Raw genomic sequence first — 16,056 nt, 5'->3', positions numbered from 1 at the left:
CTATCCATTTCTGATAGATTTTCCTGTTTTCTGGCATACAAGTCCTTGTAGTAATTTCTGATGATTCTTTTTATTTCTGTGGTGTCTGTTGTTACGTTTCCTTTTTCATCCCTGATTTTATTGATATGGGTCTTTTCTCTTCTTTTTTTAGTTAGTTGGGCCAATGGGGTGTCATTTTTGTTTATGTTTTCAAAAAACCAGCTTCTCGCTTGGCTGATTTTTTGTAATTTTTTTTTGGATTCAATCCCGTTAATTTCTTCTCTGATTTTAATTATTTCTCTTCTCCTACTACATTTGGTCTGGTTTGCTGCAGTTTTTCTAGGTCCTTGAGATGTGCTGAAAGCTCATTTATTTGGTACCTTTCCAATTTCTTGATATAGGCACCTATTGCTATAAATTTGCTTCTCAATGCTGCTTTTGCCGTATCCCATAAGTTTTGATATGTTGTGTTGTTATCCTCATTTACTTCCAGAAAGTTTTTGACTTCTCTTTTGATTTCTTGAATGACCCAGTGTTCATTTAGGAGCATGTTGTTCAGTTTCCATGTGTTTGCATACTTTCTAGGGTTTCATGACTGGCTAATTTCCAGCTTCATTCCGCTGTGGTCTGAGAAGCTGCATTGTATGATTCTAATTCTTTTAAATTTGCTGAGACTTGCTTTATGGCCTAGCATGTGATCAATCCTAGAGAAGGTTCCATGCACTGCTGAGAAGAATGTAAAGTCTTTAGATGTAGGATTGAAAGTTCTGTAGTTATCTGTTAGATCTATTTGGGCAATAGTGTCGATTAAATCTGCTGTTTCCTTGTTGATCTTCTGTCCGGATGATCTGTCTATTTCTGAGAGTGGAGTATTGAACTCTCCCAGTACTATTGTATTGGAATCAAAGTCTCCCTTTAAGTCCCTTAACTTATCTTTTAAATAGACCGGTACCCTGTAATTAGGTGCACATACATTTATAATAGTTACATCTTCCTGTTGAATTGAATCCTTAATCATTATATAGTGCCCCTCTTTGTCTCTCTTAACAGTTTTTGTATTAAAGTTTATTTTGTCTGATATTAATATGGCTACACCTGCTTTTTTTTGTTTTCTGTTGCCATGGAATATCTTTTTCCAACCTTTCACTTTCATTCTGCATGCATCTTTGTTAGAGAGATGTGTTTTTTGTAGGCAATATAAAGTTGGGTTTTGTTCCCTAAGCCAGTCAGCCAATCGGTGTCTTCTAACTGAATAGTTAAGCCATTAACGTTTAATGTGACTATTGATACATAGTGACTGCCCTGCCATTTTCCCAGAGATATTTTCTAGTATATGCTTTGAGCTTCCTGTGCTCTTTTACTGGTAGGTGATCTTCCTTTACCTTCTTTCATATTGATGGCCGTGTTTCTGTGTTTCTGAGTGTAGCACATCTTTAAGTATCCTTTGCAGGGCCGGACGAGTGGCCACAAAGTCTTTCAATTTCTGTTTGCTATGAAAGGTCTTTATTTCACCTTCATTCACAAATGAGAGCTTAGCAGGATATAATATTCTGGGCTGGCAATTTTTCTCTCTTAGCACCTGGGCTATGTCTCGCCATTCCCTCCTAGCCTGTAGTGTTTCTGATGAGAAGTCTGCTGTGAGTCTGATTGGAGATCCTCTGAGAATAATCTGACATTTCTCTCTTGCACATTTTAGGATCTTTTCTTTATGTTTCACTGTGGTAAGTTTAATTACCACGTGTCGTGCTGAGGATCTCTTTTGGTCATGTTTACTAGGGGTTCTATGAGCTTCCTGTACTAGGATGTCTCTGTCCTTCTCCAAACCCGGAAAGTTCTCTGCTAGTATCTCACTAAAAAGGCCTTCTAATCCTTTCTCTCTCTCCATGCCTTCAGGAACTCCTAGAACCCGAATGTTGGTTTTTTTAATAGTATCCTGTAGATTCCCAACAATATTTTTTAGATTTCTAATTTCCTCTTCTTTTCTTTGGTTTGACTGTATGTTTTCCTGTGCTCTGTCTTCTAAGTCCTATATTCTCTCTTCTGTTTCACTGACTCTGCTTTTTAGACTTTCTAATGTGTTTGTCATTTGATCTATTGAGCTCTTCATTTCATTTTGATTTCTCTTCACTATCACACTTTCCTGTTCTACTAGTTTCTGCGTTTCATTTTGATTCTTCCTTAAAATTTCTTTTTCACGAGAGAGGTTTTCAATCCTGTCCAATAAGGATTTCTGTAGTTCAAGGATTTGCTTTTGAAAACTTCTAAATGTTCTTACCATAATTTTTTTGAAATCTGTATCTTGCATTTCTTCTATCTCATCATCTTCATAATCTTGGCTTAGGGTGTTTTGTTTATTTGGAGGCATCATAGTGTCATCGTTGATCTTGTTCCCTTGATTTCTGTGTTTGTTGCTTGGCATTGTTAATTCTTCTTCCCTCACTATGTGGTTTTTTTTTTTATATATATACTATGTCTGTGTTAAGTGGACTTTCTGCTGTTGGAGGAGCCTTGGAGGCTTGAGATGGGTGTGGCCTGAGAGCTCTGCTTGGTTCTTCTGGGTTATGGGTGTGCAAAGTGACACCCTCAGGTTATGCGTGGTAATTCTCTCTCTTTTTTTTTTTTTTTTGACAGGCAGAGTGGACAGTGAGAGAGAGAGACAGAGAGAGAAAGGTCTTCCTTTGCCGTTGGTTCACCCTCCAATGGCCGCCGCTGCAGCCGGCGCACCGCGCTGATCCGATGGCAGGAGCCAGGATCCAGGTGCTTTTCCTGGTCTCCCATGGGGTGCAGGGCCCAAGCACCTGGGCCATCCTCCACTGCACTCCCTGGCCATAGCAGAGAGCTGGCCTGGAAGAGGGGCAACCGGGACAGAATCCGGCGCCCCGACCGGGACTAGAACCCGGTGTGCCGGCGCCGCAAGGTGGAGGATTAGCCTATTGAGCCACGGCGCCGGCCTAATTCTCTCTCTTTTTATTTATGTGTTTTTTTTATTTTTTTTATTCAGGAGGGAAGATTCTGCTGAGCAGAATCGATGGTATTTAGCTTCCGATCTCTGGCTTCTACACAAAGAGTCTGTGCCAGCTCAGTTTCTCCTGCGGACTCCCACTGGGTTGCCTAGGCTACTGAATTGTAGTGCCTCAGTTCCTTAGTGCTCCCCTTTTGTTATGTATATCCAGAGTGGGGCCTGCTCTTTGTCTCTTGCTCGCCTTTGCAAGGTTGGAGGAGAGAGAAACTCATCTGTACCAGTACCACCCCACCTTTTTTTTTTTCCTTCTCTCCTGTAGTCAGTCTGGTGAACTTTCCTGCCTCAAGTCCGCTCCTCTCTAGATTCTGACCATGGTTTCCCCGCCAATGTCTCGGGTTATTGAGCTCACCTCCCCTTCCAGCGCCGATGTTTGGACTCGGAGCCCTGGGCATCCCTGCTCTCCCCACTGGTCATCTGTGTCACATCCACTCCCCTTCCCGCACTGGTGCACAGACCCTGCGGCTCCCGCAGCTCGGCTTCCACACGGTGGGTGACCTTGCTCTCCCTGTAGGTTCTCCAAGTCACAGCCACTAGATCCGGAAGAGTTTCCTCTGCAATTTTTTCCTGATCCTTTTTCTGAGGCTACTGAACTCCACTTTTATTAAACTAAATTTTCCTGGACTATCGGCGTGCGCCCTCACTATTCCGCCATCTTGGCTCTGCCTGGGCTATCTTCTACTGCTTTCCCAGGCCATAGTAGAGAGTGGATTGCAAGTTGAGCAGCCGGGACTAGAACCAGTGCCCATAGGTGACGCCGGCGCTTCAGGCCAGGGCATTAACCCACTGTGTCACAGCACTGGCCCCAGGATTTCATCATTTTACAGCTGATTAGTATTACATAAAGTATATATACCATAATTTCTTTATCTAGTCAACATCTTATGGACATCTGGCCCTCCCCACAAAGAAAAGCTCAGGACAGATGGCTTCACGGGTGAATTCTACCAGACATTTAAAGAAGAACTAACTTCAATTCTTTTCAAGTTATTCAAAACAATTGAAAGGGAGGAAATCTTTCCAAAACTTTCTGTGAAGCCAGTATCGCCTTAATTCCTTAACTTGAAAAAGATGCAACAGAGAAACAGAATTATAGACCAATTTCCCTGATGAACATAGACACAAAAATTCTCAACAAGATTCTAACCTATTAGAATCCAAAACACATCAGAAAGATCAACCACCCAGACCAAGTGGGATTTATCCCTGCTATGCAGGGATGGCTCAACGTTTGCAAATCAATCACTGTGATAAACCACATTAAGAAATTGGAGAACAAAAACCATATAATTATCTCAAAGGATGCAGAGAAACCATTTGACAAAATAAAATGCCCTTTCATGATGCAAACTCTAAGCAAATTGAGTACAGAAGGAACATTTCTCAAATCAAGGCCATTTATGACAAACTCACAGCCAGCTTCCTATTGAATGGTGACAAGTTGGAAGCATTCTCACTGAGATCCAGTACCAGACAAGGATGCCAATCTCACCATTGCTATTCAATATAATCTTGTAAGTTTTAGTCAGAGACATTATGCAAGAAAATGAAATCAAAGGGACACAAATTGGGAAAGAGGAAGTCAAACTACCCCTATTTGCAGAAGACATGATTCTATATATGGGGATCCAAAAGACTATTGGAACTCATGGAAGGATTTGGTAAAGTATCAGATTATAAAGTCAATACACAAAAATCAACAGCCATTGAATATAAGGACAATGCCAAGGCTGATATTGTGCTTCTAAAATCAATCCCATTCACGATAGCTACAAAAAAATCAAATACCTCAGAATAAATTTAACAAAGGTTGTCAAAGATCTCCATGATGAGAATTACAAAACTTTAAAGAAAGAAAAAAAGGTACAAAAATCAGAAAAAACTTTCATGTTCTAAATAAGAAGAATCAATATCATCAAAATGTCCATTCTTCTGAAAGCAATTTATAGGTCAATGTGATACCAATCAAAATACCAAAGACACTCTTCTCAGATCTAGAAAAAATGATGCTGAAATTCATATAGAGACACAGGAGCCCTCAAATATCTAAAGCAACCTTATACAACAAAAACAAAGCCAGAGGCATCACAATACCAGATTTCAAGACATATTACAATGCAGCTATAATCAAAACAGCCTGGTACCGATACAAACATAGATGGATAGACCAATGGAACAGAAGAGAAACACCAGAAATCAATCCAAATATCTACAACCAACTTATATTTGATCAAGGATCTAAAACCAATTCCTTGAGCAAGGACAGTCTATTCAACATATGCTGCTGGGAAAACTGGATTTCCACATGCAGAAGTATGAAGAAAGACCCCAACTTACACCTTACACAAAATCTACTCAACATGGATTAAAGATCTAAATCTACAGCATAACACCATCAAGTTATTAGAGAACACTGGAGAAACCCTGTAAGATATTGGCACAGGCAAATACTTCTTGGAAAAGAACCCAGAGGCACAGGCAGTCAAAGCCAAAATTAACAACTGGGATTACATCAAATTGAGAAATTTCTGTACAGAAAAAAAAAACACTCAGGAAAGTGGAGAGGCAACTGACAGAATGGGAGAAAATATTTGCAAACTATGCAACTGATAATGGATTAATAACCAGAATATACAAAGAGCTCAAGAAACTCTACAGCACCAAAACAAACAACCCAGTTAAGGATGGGCAAAGAACTTAAACAGAAATTTTTCAAAAGAAGAAATTCAAATGGCCAACAGAAAAATGCTCAGGATCACTAGCCCTCAGGGAAATGCAAATCAAAACCACAATGAGCTTTCAGCTCACCCTGGTTAGAATGCCTTTCATACAGAAATCAATACTGTTGACTTTCAGAGACATAACCATGGAAAATGGAAAGTTCTGAAAGATCTTAATTTGGAAAATATAAATAGTAACATTTGAGATAGAGTGGATAGTTTTTATTATACATTTATTGTAACATAAATTTTTGTTGGAGACATTTTGAGTACAGTAATTTGAAATGTATTTCCTACATTTAATGAACATGAATAATACATTAATATTTATTAGTGAAGCCAGAATTAATTCCTCCCTGTTTCTCTGTAATTGAAGCTGGGGGAAGTCATGGATGAGCTTCCTTGCCAGGGGGCAGAAGAAAGAATCCATCTCAACTTTTGTCAACAGCACATTTGATATACCCATGGAGCCCATAATTCAACTTGCTCACAAAAGCATTAAATTAAATTAAATAATTCACATAAAGTACCTAGCAAACAAAAGATTTTAAGTGATTTTCATCAGATGTGTTAATATGTTTGAACCCAGAAATCCTCGTGCCAACTTCCAGTCATAGAAGCTGAATATTAGTCTTAGTATGAAGAAACTCTTCTTAATTTGAACATTACAGCATTAGTGACATCTGGTGGAAATTGCTATAGTTACAATGGAGCATTATCTAGCTTTTCTGATCTTTCATGTACAGTAAATTCTGGAAAAAAATTACTGTTAATATTATGTTTACATGAAAGAAGAAAGTATCATAAAAAACAAAAATAATTACATGTTATGAAAACAACTAAAAGCACAAGGTGAAAACAAAGGTGTATTAGAATATATATCATATGAAGCTAATGCCTCTGTAAAGTACAGTATAAATATATAGCAGGAGACCAGCATTGTGGTGCAGCAGGTTAAGCCACTGTTTATGATGCCAGTAGTACATATCAAAGCACTGGTTTGAACCCTTTCAGGTCCTTTGCAATGTGCCAACACTGTGGTCAATCCAACAAGTACCCTCAAAATGGAACAATTCTGCACATGTCATTAAAGTATAAAGTAGGTTTTTTCCATCTAGAAAATTAACCAGTGAAAGAAAATATATAAATTTTGGATGACTTAATCTCAGGAAAATCACCAGTGAGAATGATAATGTTATTATTTTCCCCATCTCATCATCAGTCATTGACAATAATTTTGAAGGCAACCATGCTGTTTACATTGTGGGTGGTAGTATTCAGTGAAGGAAAATGAACTTCTCATGATCAGCAGTGAATGGTGATATCAACTCTTCCTACCCTTCAGTTACAACCCAATCTCTGTCAACACAAATAACTAGATCAGAAGGACTCACCCTGGGGGTAAGACCATTAGTACACTACTTACCAAGGGGAAAGCACCCTCCTTGTGTCTTTCACATGATACATTTATTTATTTATTTATTTGACAGGCAGAGTTAGACAGTAAGGGAGAGAGAGACAGAGAGAAACAATGATACATTTTGAATCACACATTGTTAGAAAAGATAGGTTATCCTGGTCTCTACTCAGCAATTTAGTTTCCTCAACAGGAAGTTATTTTAGCACAGAAAATATTATGCTCTTCTATTTTATCTTATAAGAAAATTCAAGTCCTTTTACTTTAAGAAAAAATACTAAAATTGTTGCACTGACCATATAATCATGTAAGAATATTCCAATTCAAGTTACAGAAGAGTTAATAACTCAGCCATGTCACTGCTATATTTCAATTCCCAGAACATGGTCTAGCATATAGTAGTGATTTCGTAAATGTTTGAGGAATGCCATAGTAACGATGGATTAGAAAATCATAATTATGGCTATAATCTGTATGCTATACACAATAATTCATAGAAAATGAACAAAGAGGAGTTATTATATCAAATATTTAGCAATAGTTTTTTTTTTTTTTTTTGACAGAGTGGATAGCGAGAGAGAGAGACAGAGAGAAAGGTCTTCCTTTTGCAGTTGGTTCACCCTCCAGTGGCCACCACGGCTGGCGCGCTGAGGCCGGCGCACCGCGCTGATCTGAAGGCAGGAGCCAGGTACTTATCCTGGTCTTCCATGGGGTGCAGGGCCCAAGCACTTGGGCCATCCTCCACTGCCTTCCCGGGCCACAGCAGAGAGCTGGCCTGGAGGAGGGGCAACCGGGAAAGAATCCGGTGCCCCGACCTGGACAAGAACCCGGTGTGCCGGCGCCGCTAGGTGGAGGATTAGCCTACTGAGCCATGGCGCCGGCCAGCAATAGGTTTTGAAACCATTTGTCTTTCCTTTTCTGTACTTCCAAATTTTCTGGAATGTATACATTTTATTTGTCTGTTATAATGTTTTTTCTCCCATTTATACTATATAGCACTGATAATTAAAACATTGAATACAGGGATGATTCTTCAAGCAGTACTTTAGTATTGTCTCCAATAAATTTATGGCAGCAGAATACTGTATAATACTTAGAAAAAAACTTAGAGTAATGATGAAAATATCACTGTAGCTATGACCTGTCTGATGACTGAATTCCATCCTGGACATATTTCTGGGACAATTGTGTGGGAGCATAACAAAGAAACCAAAGAGATTCACTTTAGACCTTTTTCAAAGTTTTTTTTTTTATATTTATTTATTTATTGGAAAAGTAGAGTTACAGAGGGAGAGGGAGAAAGGGAGATAGGGAAGGAAGGAGGAAGAGAGAGAGATCCTCCATCCACTGGTTCACTATTCAAATAGCCATAATGTGCAGGGTTGTGCCAGGTAGAAGCTAGGGCCAGGAACTTCTTCCAGGTCTCCAACATGAGTGGCAGAGACCGAGAACTTAGGCCATCCTCCATGATTTTTTTTAGAGCATAAGAAGATTTTTAGGATCTTGAAATAGAAGTGAGTCAGAAAAGATACTCTGGGAGTTAGCTGGTGACAGAAGCTTCTACATCTTGTAAAATGAGTTAGAGATTTCTTTTTAGTTGATATTTAAGGTATTAATATTAAAAGGAGAAGGTGGATTAGAAGAATAAGAGAATTCTAAGAAAAGAAAGTCAGATCTAATGTAACCATGAGCCAATCACATCTTTAAAGGAGGTAGGCAAAATAAAACAAAGGAGAACCCTCTATTTGCTCTATAAATTCCAAAGTGATCACCATTTTTGAAAAGCCACATTGAATACACCTGTATCATACAACACATTCCCTTGCATTAAATAAAAATTTAAATGAAACCGAGTTTTGTTATAACTTTTAAAATTATTTTTATTTAATTTTTTAAGAAATCAGAGAGAGAGAGAGAGAGAGAGAGAGATACATGTTAACTCCTGAAATACCTGAAACAATTTGGGCTGGGCCAAGATAAATTCAAGAGTCAGGAACTCAGTTCAGGTGCCCCATATAGGTGTCAGGGACCCAAATATTTGAGCTTGCCACCTCTTGGGATGCATTTTAACAAGCCATGTATGAGAAACAGAGCCTGGACTCAAACCAAGGGACTCTATAATGATTGGAGGCACCTCAAGTGGCAAATTAACTAATGCAGCAAATGTCTGTTGTGAATTTTCACATAATAAAGTGAATAGAAACACATTATAAATGTAAATGTAATATGAATTAAACGCTTGCTGCAAGTCAGAGACTATGATGTTGTGCCAGCTAATGGAGATGAAACAGGGAATAAGAGTTAATTTCTTCCCATAAACCAGTGAGGGAGAAATTTAAGATGAAAAGGAATTTTGATACAAGGATACCAGTACCACTAGTGTAGGCACAGAAATGGATTGAGAATATAGTCTGAGGTCATCAAATCATGCTTTTCTGTTTAGGAAAGACTCCCCCATGGTTTTCTAAGTAATGTCGTGCCAGAATAATAAGATGAAGAAGGCAAAGAAAACATAGGAGAGTGTTCTAGGAAAGGTGGAGGGGTTGTGGAAATTATTCAAGGGAACAAGAGCAAGACTGTATTTTACTGTGGAAGGTACTGCAAGTTACATCTGGTACATGGGAGGCATAACCAATCAAGTAATCCTGGGAGAAATGGATCAAAAGGGAAAATTCAAGTGGTTCTCTGCAACTGCAGCACTAGATAGTAGGAAAAAGGTGTGAGTAGGAACAGTAAGAAGCGAGAAGCTCAGGAAGATACCCATTTAGGGTTTAAGCACTTAATCCGAGGATGGTACCATTCACCGTGAATGATCACTGGGCAAGAGGAGTGATTTTGGTGGCATTGGAGCTGCTGCTACACTAAGTATTGAGTCCAAATGCCTAGGAAGAATTCAAATGGAAACATTACAGAAGGAAATACGTAGGTCTGAAATTTATATGTGAACTCTATCTAAAGCTGTCTGTGAGTGGATTCTAACAAACTATTTTGATGGATGATAAATTACCAAATCTATCTGAAAAAGATTTGAAGATTACCTCTAAAATATAAGTGTAAAAACTTGGGGGAGAAGAGGGAAAGGAAAGACTAAGGTAGAAGAGAAGGCAAAAGGTTTTAAAACAATTAGAACTCAGCACTTGGGGCCGGTGTTGTGGCATAGCAGATTAAGCCTCCAGCTACAACATGGCCATCCCATATGGGTGCTGATTTTAGATCTGGCTGCTCCACTTGCAATCCAGCTGCCTGCTCATGTGCCTTGGAAATTAGTGAGAGATGGCCCAAGTTCTTGGGCTCCTGCACCCAGGTGGGAGACCTGGAAGTAGCTCCAGGCTCTTGGCTTTGGCCTGACCCAGTCTCGGCCATCATGGCCATATGGAAAGTGAATCAGTGGATGGAGCAACTCGCTTCTCTCTCTCTCTCTCTCTCTCTCTCTCTCTCTCTCTGTCTTTCCTCTGTTCTCTGTAAATCAGCCTTTCAAATGAACAACAAAAATATTTTTTTAAAAAAGAACTCAGTACTGCACTACATATTCTAATTTTCATTAATACTTTATAATAACTCTATGAAGCAACACAATGTCTTTATTTTACAGAGATTTCAATCAAGGCTTCCTGACTCCAAATCCAGTGCTCTTTCTGTTATCCCTCACTTCTTGCTGTATGAAGGAACTCCACAGTGTGGGAGGTGGAAAAATTTAAAGGGAAACCTACATTCCTTTATGACAGTTAATACCATTGATGGCTTAGGAAAATATTTTTCTTCTCAAGGTATTTCTCAGAGCAACCTTAACCTCCTTGTTTCGGAAGCTGTAGATAAGCGGGTTGAGCATGGGCACCACAATAGTATAGAACACTGTGGACACTTTCCCCTGGTCCATGGACAAAACAGAAGATGGATGGAGGTACATGAATGCTCCTGACCCAAAGAAAACAGAGACAACCATCATGTGTGAGCTACACGTGCTGAAGGCTTTGGATCTTCCTTCATTAGAACGAATGTGGAGGATGCTGGAGAGGATGAAAGTGTAAGAGACAATGATGGTGAGGCTGGGCACACCAACATCAAAGCCCACAACAATGAAAACCACCAGTTCATTGATGTGAGTGCTGGTGCAGGAGAGTTCCAGCAGGGGCAAGATGTCACACATGTAGTGGTTGATGGTGTTGGACTCACAGAAAGTCAACCTCAGCATGCACCCCGTGTGGGCCCAGGCACCGATAAATGCCCCCACATAAACAGTCACAGCCAGCAGGGAACAGAGCTGAGGGGACATGGCGACTGTGTACAGCAGGGGCTTGCAGATGGCCACATAGCGATCATAGGCCATCACTGTCAACACATAGCACTCTGCACTGACAAAGAAGCAATAGAAAAAGAGCTGAGTCATGCATCCTGCATAGGATATGGTGTTCATCTTTGACACAAAGTTTACCAACAGTTTTGGGGTAATGACAGAAGAGTAACAGAGATCAATACAAGATAAATTAAAAAGAAAGAAGTACATGGGAGTGTGAAGGTGAGAATTTAGTCCAATTAAAGTAATCAAGCCCAGGTTTCCTGCCACAGTGATGACATAGACTCCTAGGAAGAAGAAGAAGAGAGGAAACTGGACTCCTGAATTATCTGTTAAACCCACCAAGATAAACTCAGTGATGAAGGAACTGTTTTCAATGCCCATTTTTCTTCAGCAGGATCTGAAAGACAAGAGAGTAAATTATATTTGAGATGGAATCCAGATTCACCATGCGATACCACATCCAGTCCCTTCCGGAGCCAAGAAGCCCAGACCCTCTGCCGAGGGTTAACTACTTTCTAGAAAGCTGGATCCACACTTCTTGGATCAAGGAAGACGGGTACAGGAAAGCTATCAGCATAGTGAAACACATGGGAAAAACCCTTCCAAAGGGAGGGGAGTGCAGTGATTTCTCATCTGTTTTTCCAGTTTATCACTAACATTTACTTGACTTTATGCTTGTTGATCGTTACGTTACCACACTCTGACTCTGCTGTTTTGGCTTCAAATACAGATTGAATTCTGTGAAGAGTAAAGACCTTGAGCTCCCGCCGGCCGCAGTGGCCATTGGGGGATGAACCAACAGTAAAGGAAGACCTTTCTCTGTCTCTCTCTCCCTCACTGTCCACTCTGCCTGTCAAAAAAAAAAAAAAAAAAGACCTTGAGCAGGAAGTCCATTTCAAAATTAGGGGAGGAGACTCACAGAAGCCCGTTGATTCCTCATACAAGCACAGCAAGAAGGTCACTAAGTTAGCAATGGACCTTGTGTCTCCTTCATGGGAAATTCTCTGAGGGACAGAAAAAGTCAGAGGCACTGTTAGTTAGCCTGTCTGTCCTCTCTGAGCTACTTCTGGTCTCTACTTTCTCCTACATAGACCTCTCCACCACTGAGACCTCAGGGTCAGAGTGGTGGAAAGCAGAAAGGCGCACAGAAGGACATAAAACAGAAAGATGCATCGCTCACCTTCTTCTCACCTTCTTCTCACGTCTTCTGCCTAGCAGCACCAGAACCATCCTCATGGTGTCCTTTCTGCCATTGTCCTGCACAGAGACATAGATCTGCCACTGCAGATGTAATATTGCTGACCTGAAGTCTCCTCCTCCTTTTGCATAGAGAGACTCAGGTCAATTATTAATCTCAGTGTTCAACTTGCTCTGAGAGTCTTCCAGATAAACACCATAATTTTTAATTATGATTTTGCCCAGGGGTAATCATTAAACATGAAAAAAGGAATCCAAGGAGCTCTCTCTCTCGACATAATAACAGGTATCATCTTGAAAGTTATTTTTTCCTGAGCTTCAAGGTCTCAGGGATTTGATATAGAGGCTTTCCCAGGAGCCCCTCCATGATTCAAATCCTTTAGGATAGGCGGAGTTCAGAAGTTATTTACACACTACTGGGGATGCTTTTACCCTGGTGTCTGGAAGCATTGTTCAGCTCATAGGTTCACTTTCAGGGATAGTACATTCTCCTGGGCAGAAATGGCAGGCAGAAAATTTCCACTTCTCTATTTTTATTTTTTTCAGAGTGATTTTTAAAAATGTTTTGGATAAGATCATTAACAAAAAACTAAAGGGACTTACAATATTTCACACACAAAACAATACAGGTACATACACATCCTTCAACACAAGTGTAATTTTATATTGTGTCATATGTACTTGGGAAGACAGTAGATGATAACCCAAGTACCTGGGCTGCTGCTACCTGTATGGTAGACAAGGATGGAGTTACTGGCTTTGGCCTGACCCAGAAGAGCTACTGTAGCCTATTAGGGAATGAGCGAGAGATGGAAGATCTCTTCCTCTCCTTTCCCTCCCCCTATTTGTGTCTCTTGCTCTGCCCTTCAAATAATTAAAGGCAGACCCTAGGAGGCATCTGTGATGGTTCAAGTAGATTCCTGCCACTCATGTGGGAGACCTAGGTTGAAATTCCAGCTTCTTGCATCAGCCTGGTGCAATCTCACCAGTTCTTCAGTTGTGTACACTTGGAAACAACAAGCTGTTCAGTTCAGTGTCAGTCTGTCTCGCTTTCTCTCTCTCTTTCTCTCTCTCTCTCTCCAGCTTAAATAAATGAAAACATTAAAATAGATAAATAAAGTCTGAAGTATTTCTTTAGGGAATACTATATCAATAAAATAAAAAGGGTTAAGAAAATGATGCTATATAATATGTTTCTGTATTATACAACAAACCTAAGCATAATGATTTATAATATACTACAAATCAACACAGAGTGATTATAGGAGGGGGTCTTCAAAAAGTCCATGGCAATGCATATTATGAAAAAATACATAGTTGGGGGCTGGTGTCGTGGAACAGCAGGTGAAGCCCTCTCTGGGAACAATAGCATCCCACACCAGAATGCCAGTTAAGTCCTGGGTGCTCCACTTCTTTTTTTAAAGATTGTTTCATTTATTTTTATGGCAATACAGAGAGAATGAGAGAGAAATACCTTCTGGATTCATTCCCTAGAGGGCTGCAATGGCCAGGGCTGGACCAGGCTAAATCCAAGAGCCAGGAGCTTCATCTGAGTCTCCCACATGGGTGGCAGGGATGCAACACTGTGGCATCTTTCACACATTCCTGGCTAATAGCAGGGAGCTAAATCGAAAGTGGAGTAGTGGAGACATGAACAGGTACTTGTAAGGGTTGCTGACATTGCAGGTGGTAGTGGCTTTACCCATTACACAACAACTCCATTTCCTTGGCTGCTCCACTTATGATCCAGCTTCTTGCTAATGCACCTAGAAGCAGAAGATGGCACAAGTGCTTGGGTTCCTACCACCCATGTGAGAGAGCAGAGTGGCATTCTGGACTCCTGGCTTTGGCCTGTCCCAGACTTGGCTGTTGCAATCTGTTGTGGGAATGAACCAGCTGATGAAAGACTTTTCTCTCTAGCCCTCTCTTGCTCTCTCTCCATCATTCTGCCTTATAAATAAATAAATGAATCTTTTTAGAAAATTATGCACGGATTTTGAAACTTTTTGAAGGAAAATAAGCTTATCTTTTAATTTCATTTTCCAGGAACTTTTTAAAGTGCGCTCATACATGTTTCCTCTTCCCTCACACATCGGTGTAAATGTAGCATCTGTGTGGTGAAGAGAACCACCCTTCCTGCTGTGATCTTGATTTTCTGTATTCTCTGTCAGGGTTGTCCTCGTGCTACTGTGAGCCATTCCACTAGTAAGGCTGTCCCTGCTTATAGATTAGCTTATTGTTCCATTTGGTGGGGCTCTAATCAATGTTTCCTAACCTTATTTTGTCCTGTAATTTAGCTTAAGTACATATCTAGAGGTACATAATGTAGACACCTGCACGTACTATAAAGCACAGTTACTAATCACTGTGAAGATCTATAGAGAACACTGCCAGCATCCGTCTCCTGTGTGCCCCTTCTCTATCGTGGCTCCACCCATCCTTCCTTTCCCCGCCCTGACTCTCTGCAATCACTTCCTGTCTGTTCTGTAAACCCCACCACCTGAGTGGCGCCTCATCGTGAGCTGGGGCCAGCCCTGATATGGATAAAGAAAATGTGAACAGGACATACTTGGCTCTGCACCAGTGCCATGACACCTAGAACTCGGTCACATGCCGCACCACACTGCAAGAAAGACTGGGAAAATCTGCCCTGGAAGAAGACTGAAGAGCACCAGTTTCTGCCACACTGGGATATTCATATCAGTGCTTATCAAATGCCCCAGATGTGAGATTAAATAAAACATTGAATGTAAGAACTGACTACTAGCCCGGGACTTACTAAGCACTGCCCACAGTGAGTGGTATAGACCACCTTAGCGTTTTCATTAATACACAGGCCGGTATAAATTAAGAGTATACTCACACACTCTAGATGAGACAACAAGGCTCTAAAATACAAATTTAGAAAAGAACAAATACTTTCTGTTGATTTTTATTTTAATATTTTGCTTTTATTTGTATTATTAATATTTTACTTGTATTCTAAAGCATTTTATTCACTAAAACCAACATTGCTGTCTCCATAATTTATAAAGTAGATACATTTTTTAATAAGTAAGAAAGTCCTGATGAATTTTAATCTAAACACTAATTCCCAGTCTGAACTCTATCATTAAGTAGTGATTTAAAATAAACCATGAATATCTCTGAGAATCATGTCCAGCATCTATGAAATAGGAACTAGGTCCCTACCCCCAGTGACCTCCCAGTCCTTCTCTGAGGTGCTGGTAGATAAGACAAGGCAGAGAAATAGTGCAGCACTCCTAGGAGGAATTCCAACACCCATACATGTTTCTGACGGATGTTAGAACTGAGATTTGTTATAGAATCTGAGGCAGAGCCTCCCACCTTCCTTACTGGAGTCTCTTGTTGACATGAGTTGAGTGGGCCCACTTCCTCTGGTGCTCAGCTTAATTACCAGAGAAAT

At 40.3% G+C, this 16,056-nt stretch overlaps 1 protein-coding gene across 1 annotated transcript; it reads right to left on the bottom strand.

Annotated features, from left to right (window-relative positions):
* Window positions 1-10,877: 10,877 nt before the first annotated feature.
* Window positions 10,878-15,455, bottom strand: LOC100358496 (olfactory receptor 8B8-like). The gene is made up of 2 exons (XM_002708845.3): window positions 15,442-15,455; window positions 10,878-11,817 (listed from the first exon to the last, which is right to left on the bottom strand). Exons 1-2 carry the CDS (start codon window positions 15,453-15,455, stop codon window positions 10,878-10,880), a joined length of 954 nt encoding a protein of 317 aa, XP_002708891.3.
* Window positions 15,456-16,056: the final 601 nt, after the last annotated feature.

Source organism: Oryctolagus cuniculus, chromosome 1, assembly GCF_964237555.1.
Source record: "Oryctolagus cuniculus chromosome 1, mOryCun1.1, whole genome shotgun sequence".
NCBI classification, from domain to species: domain Eukaryota; kingdom Metazoa; phylum Chordata; class Mammalia; order Lagomorpha; family Leporidae; genus Oryctolagus; species Oryctolagus cuniculus.
This window is presented reverse-complemented; position numbering and strand designations above follow the sequence as displayed.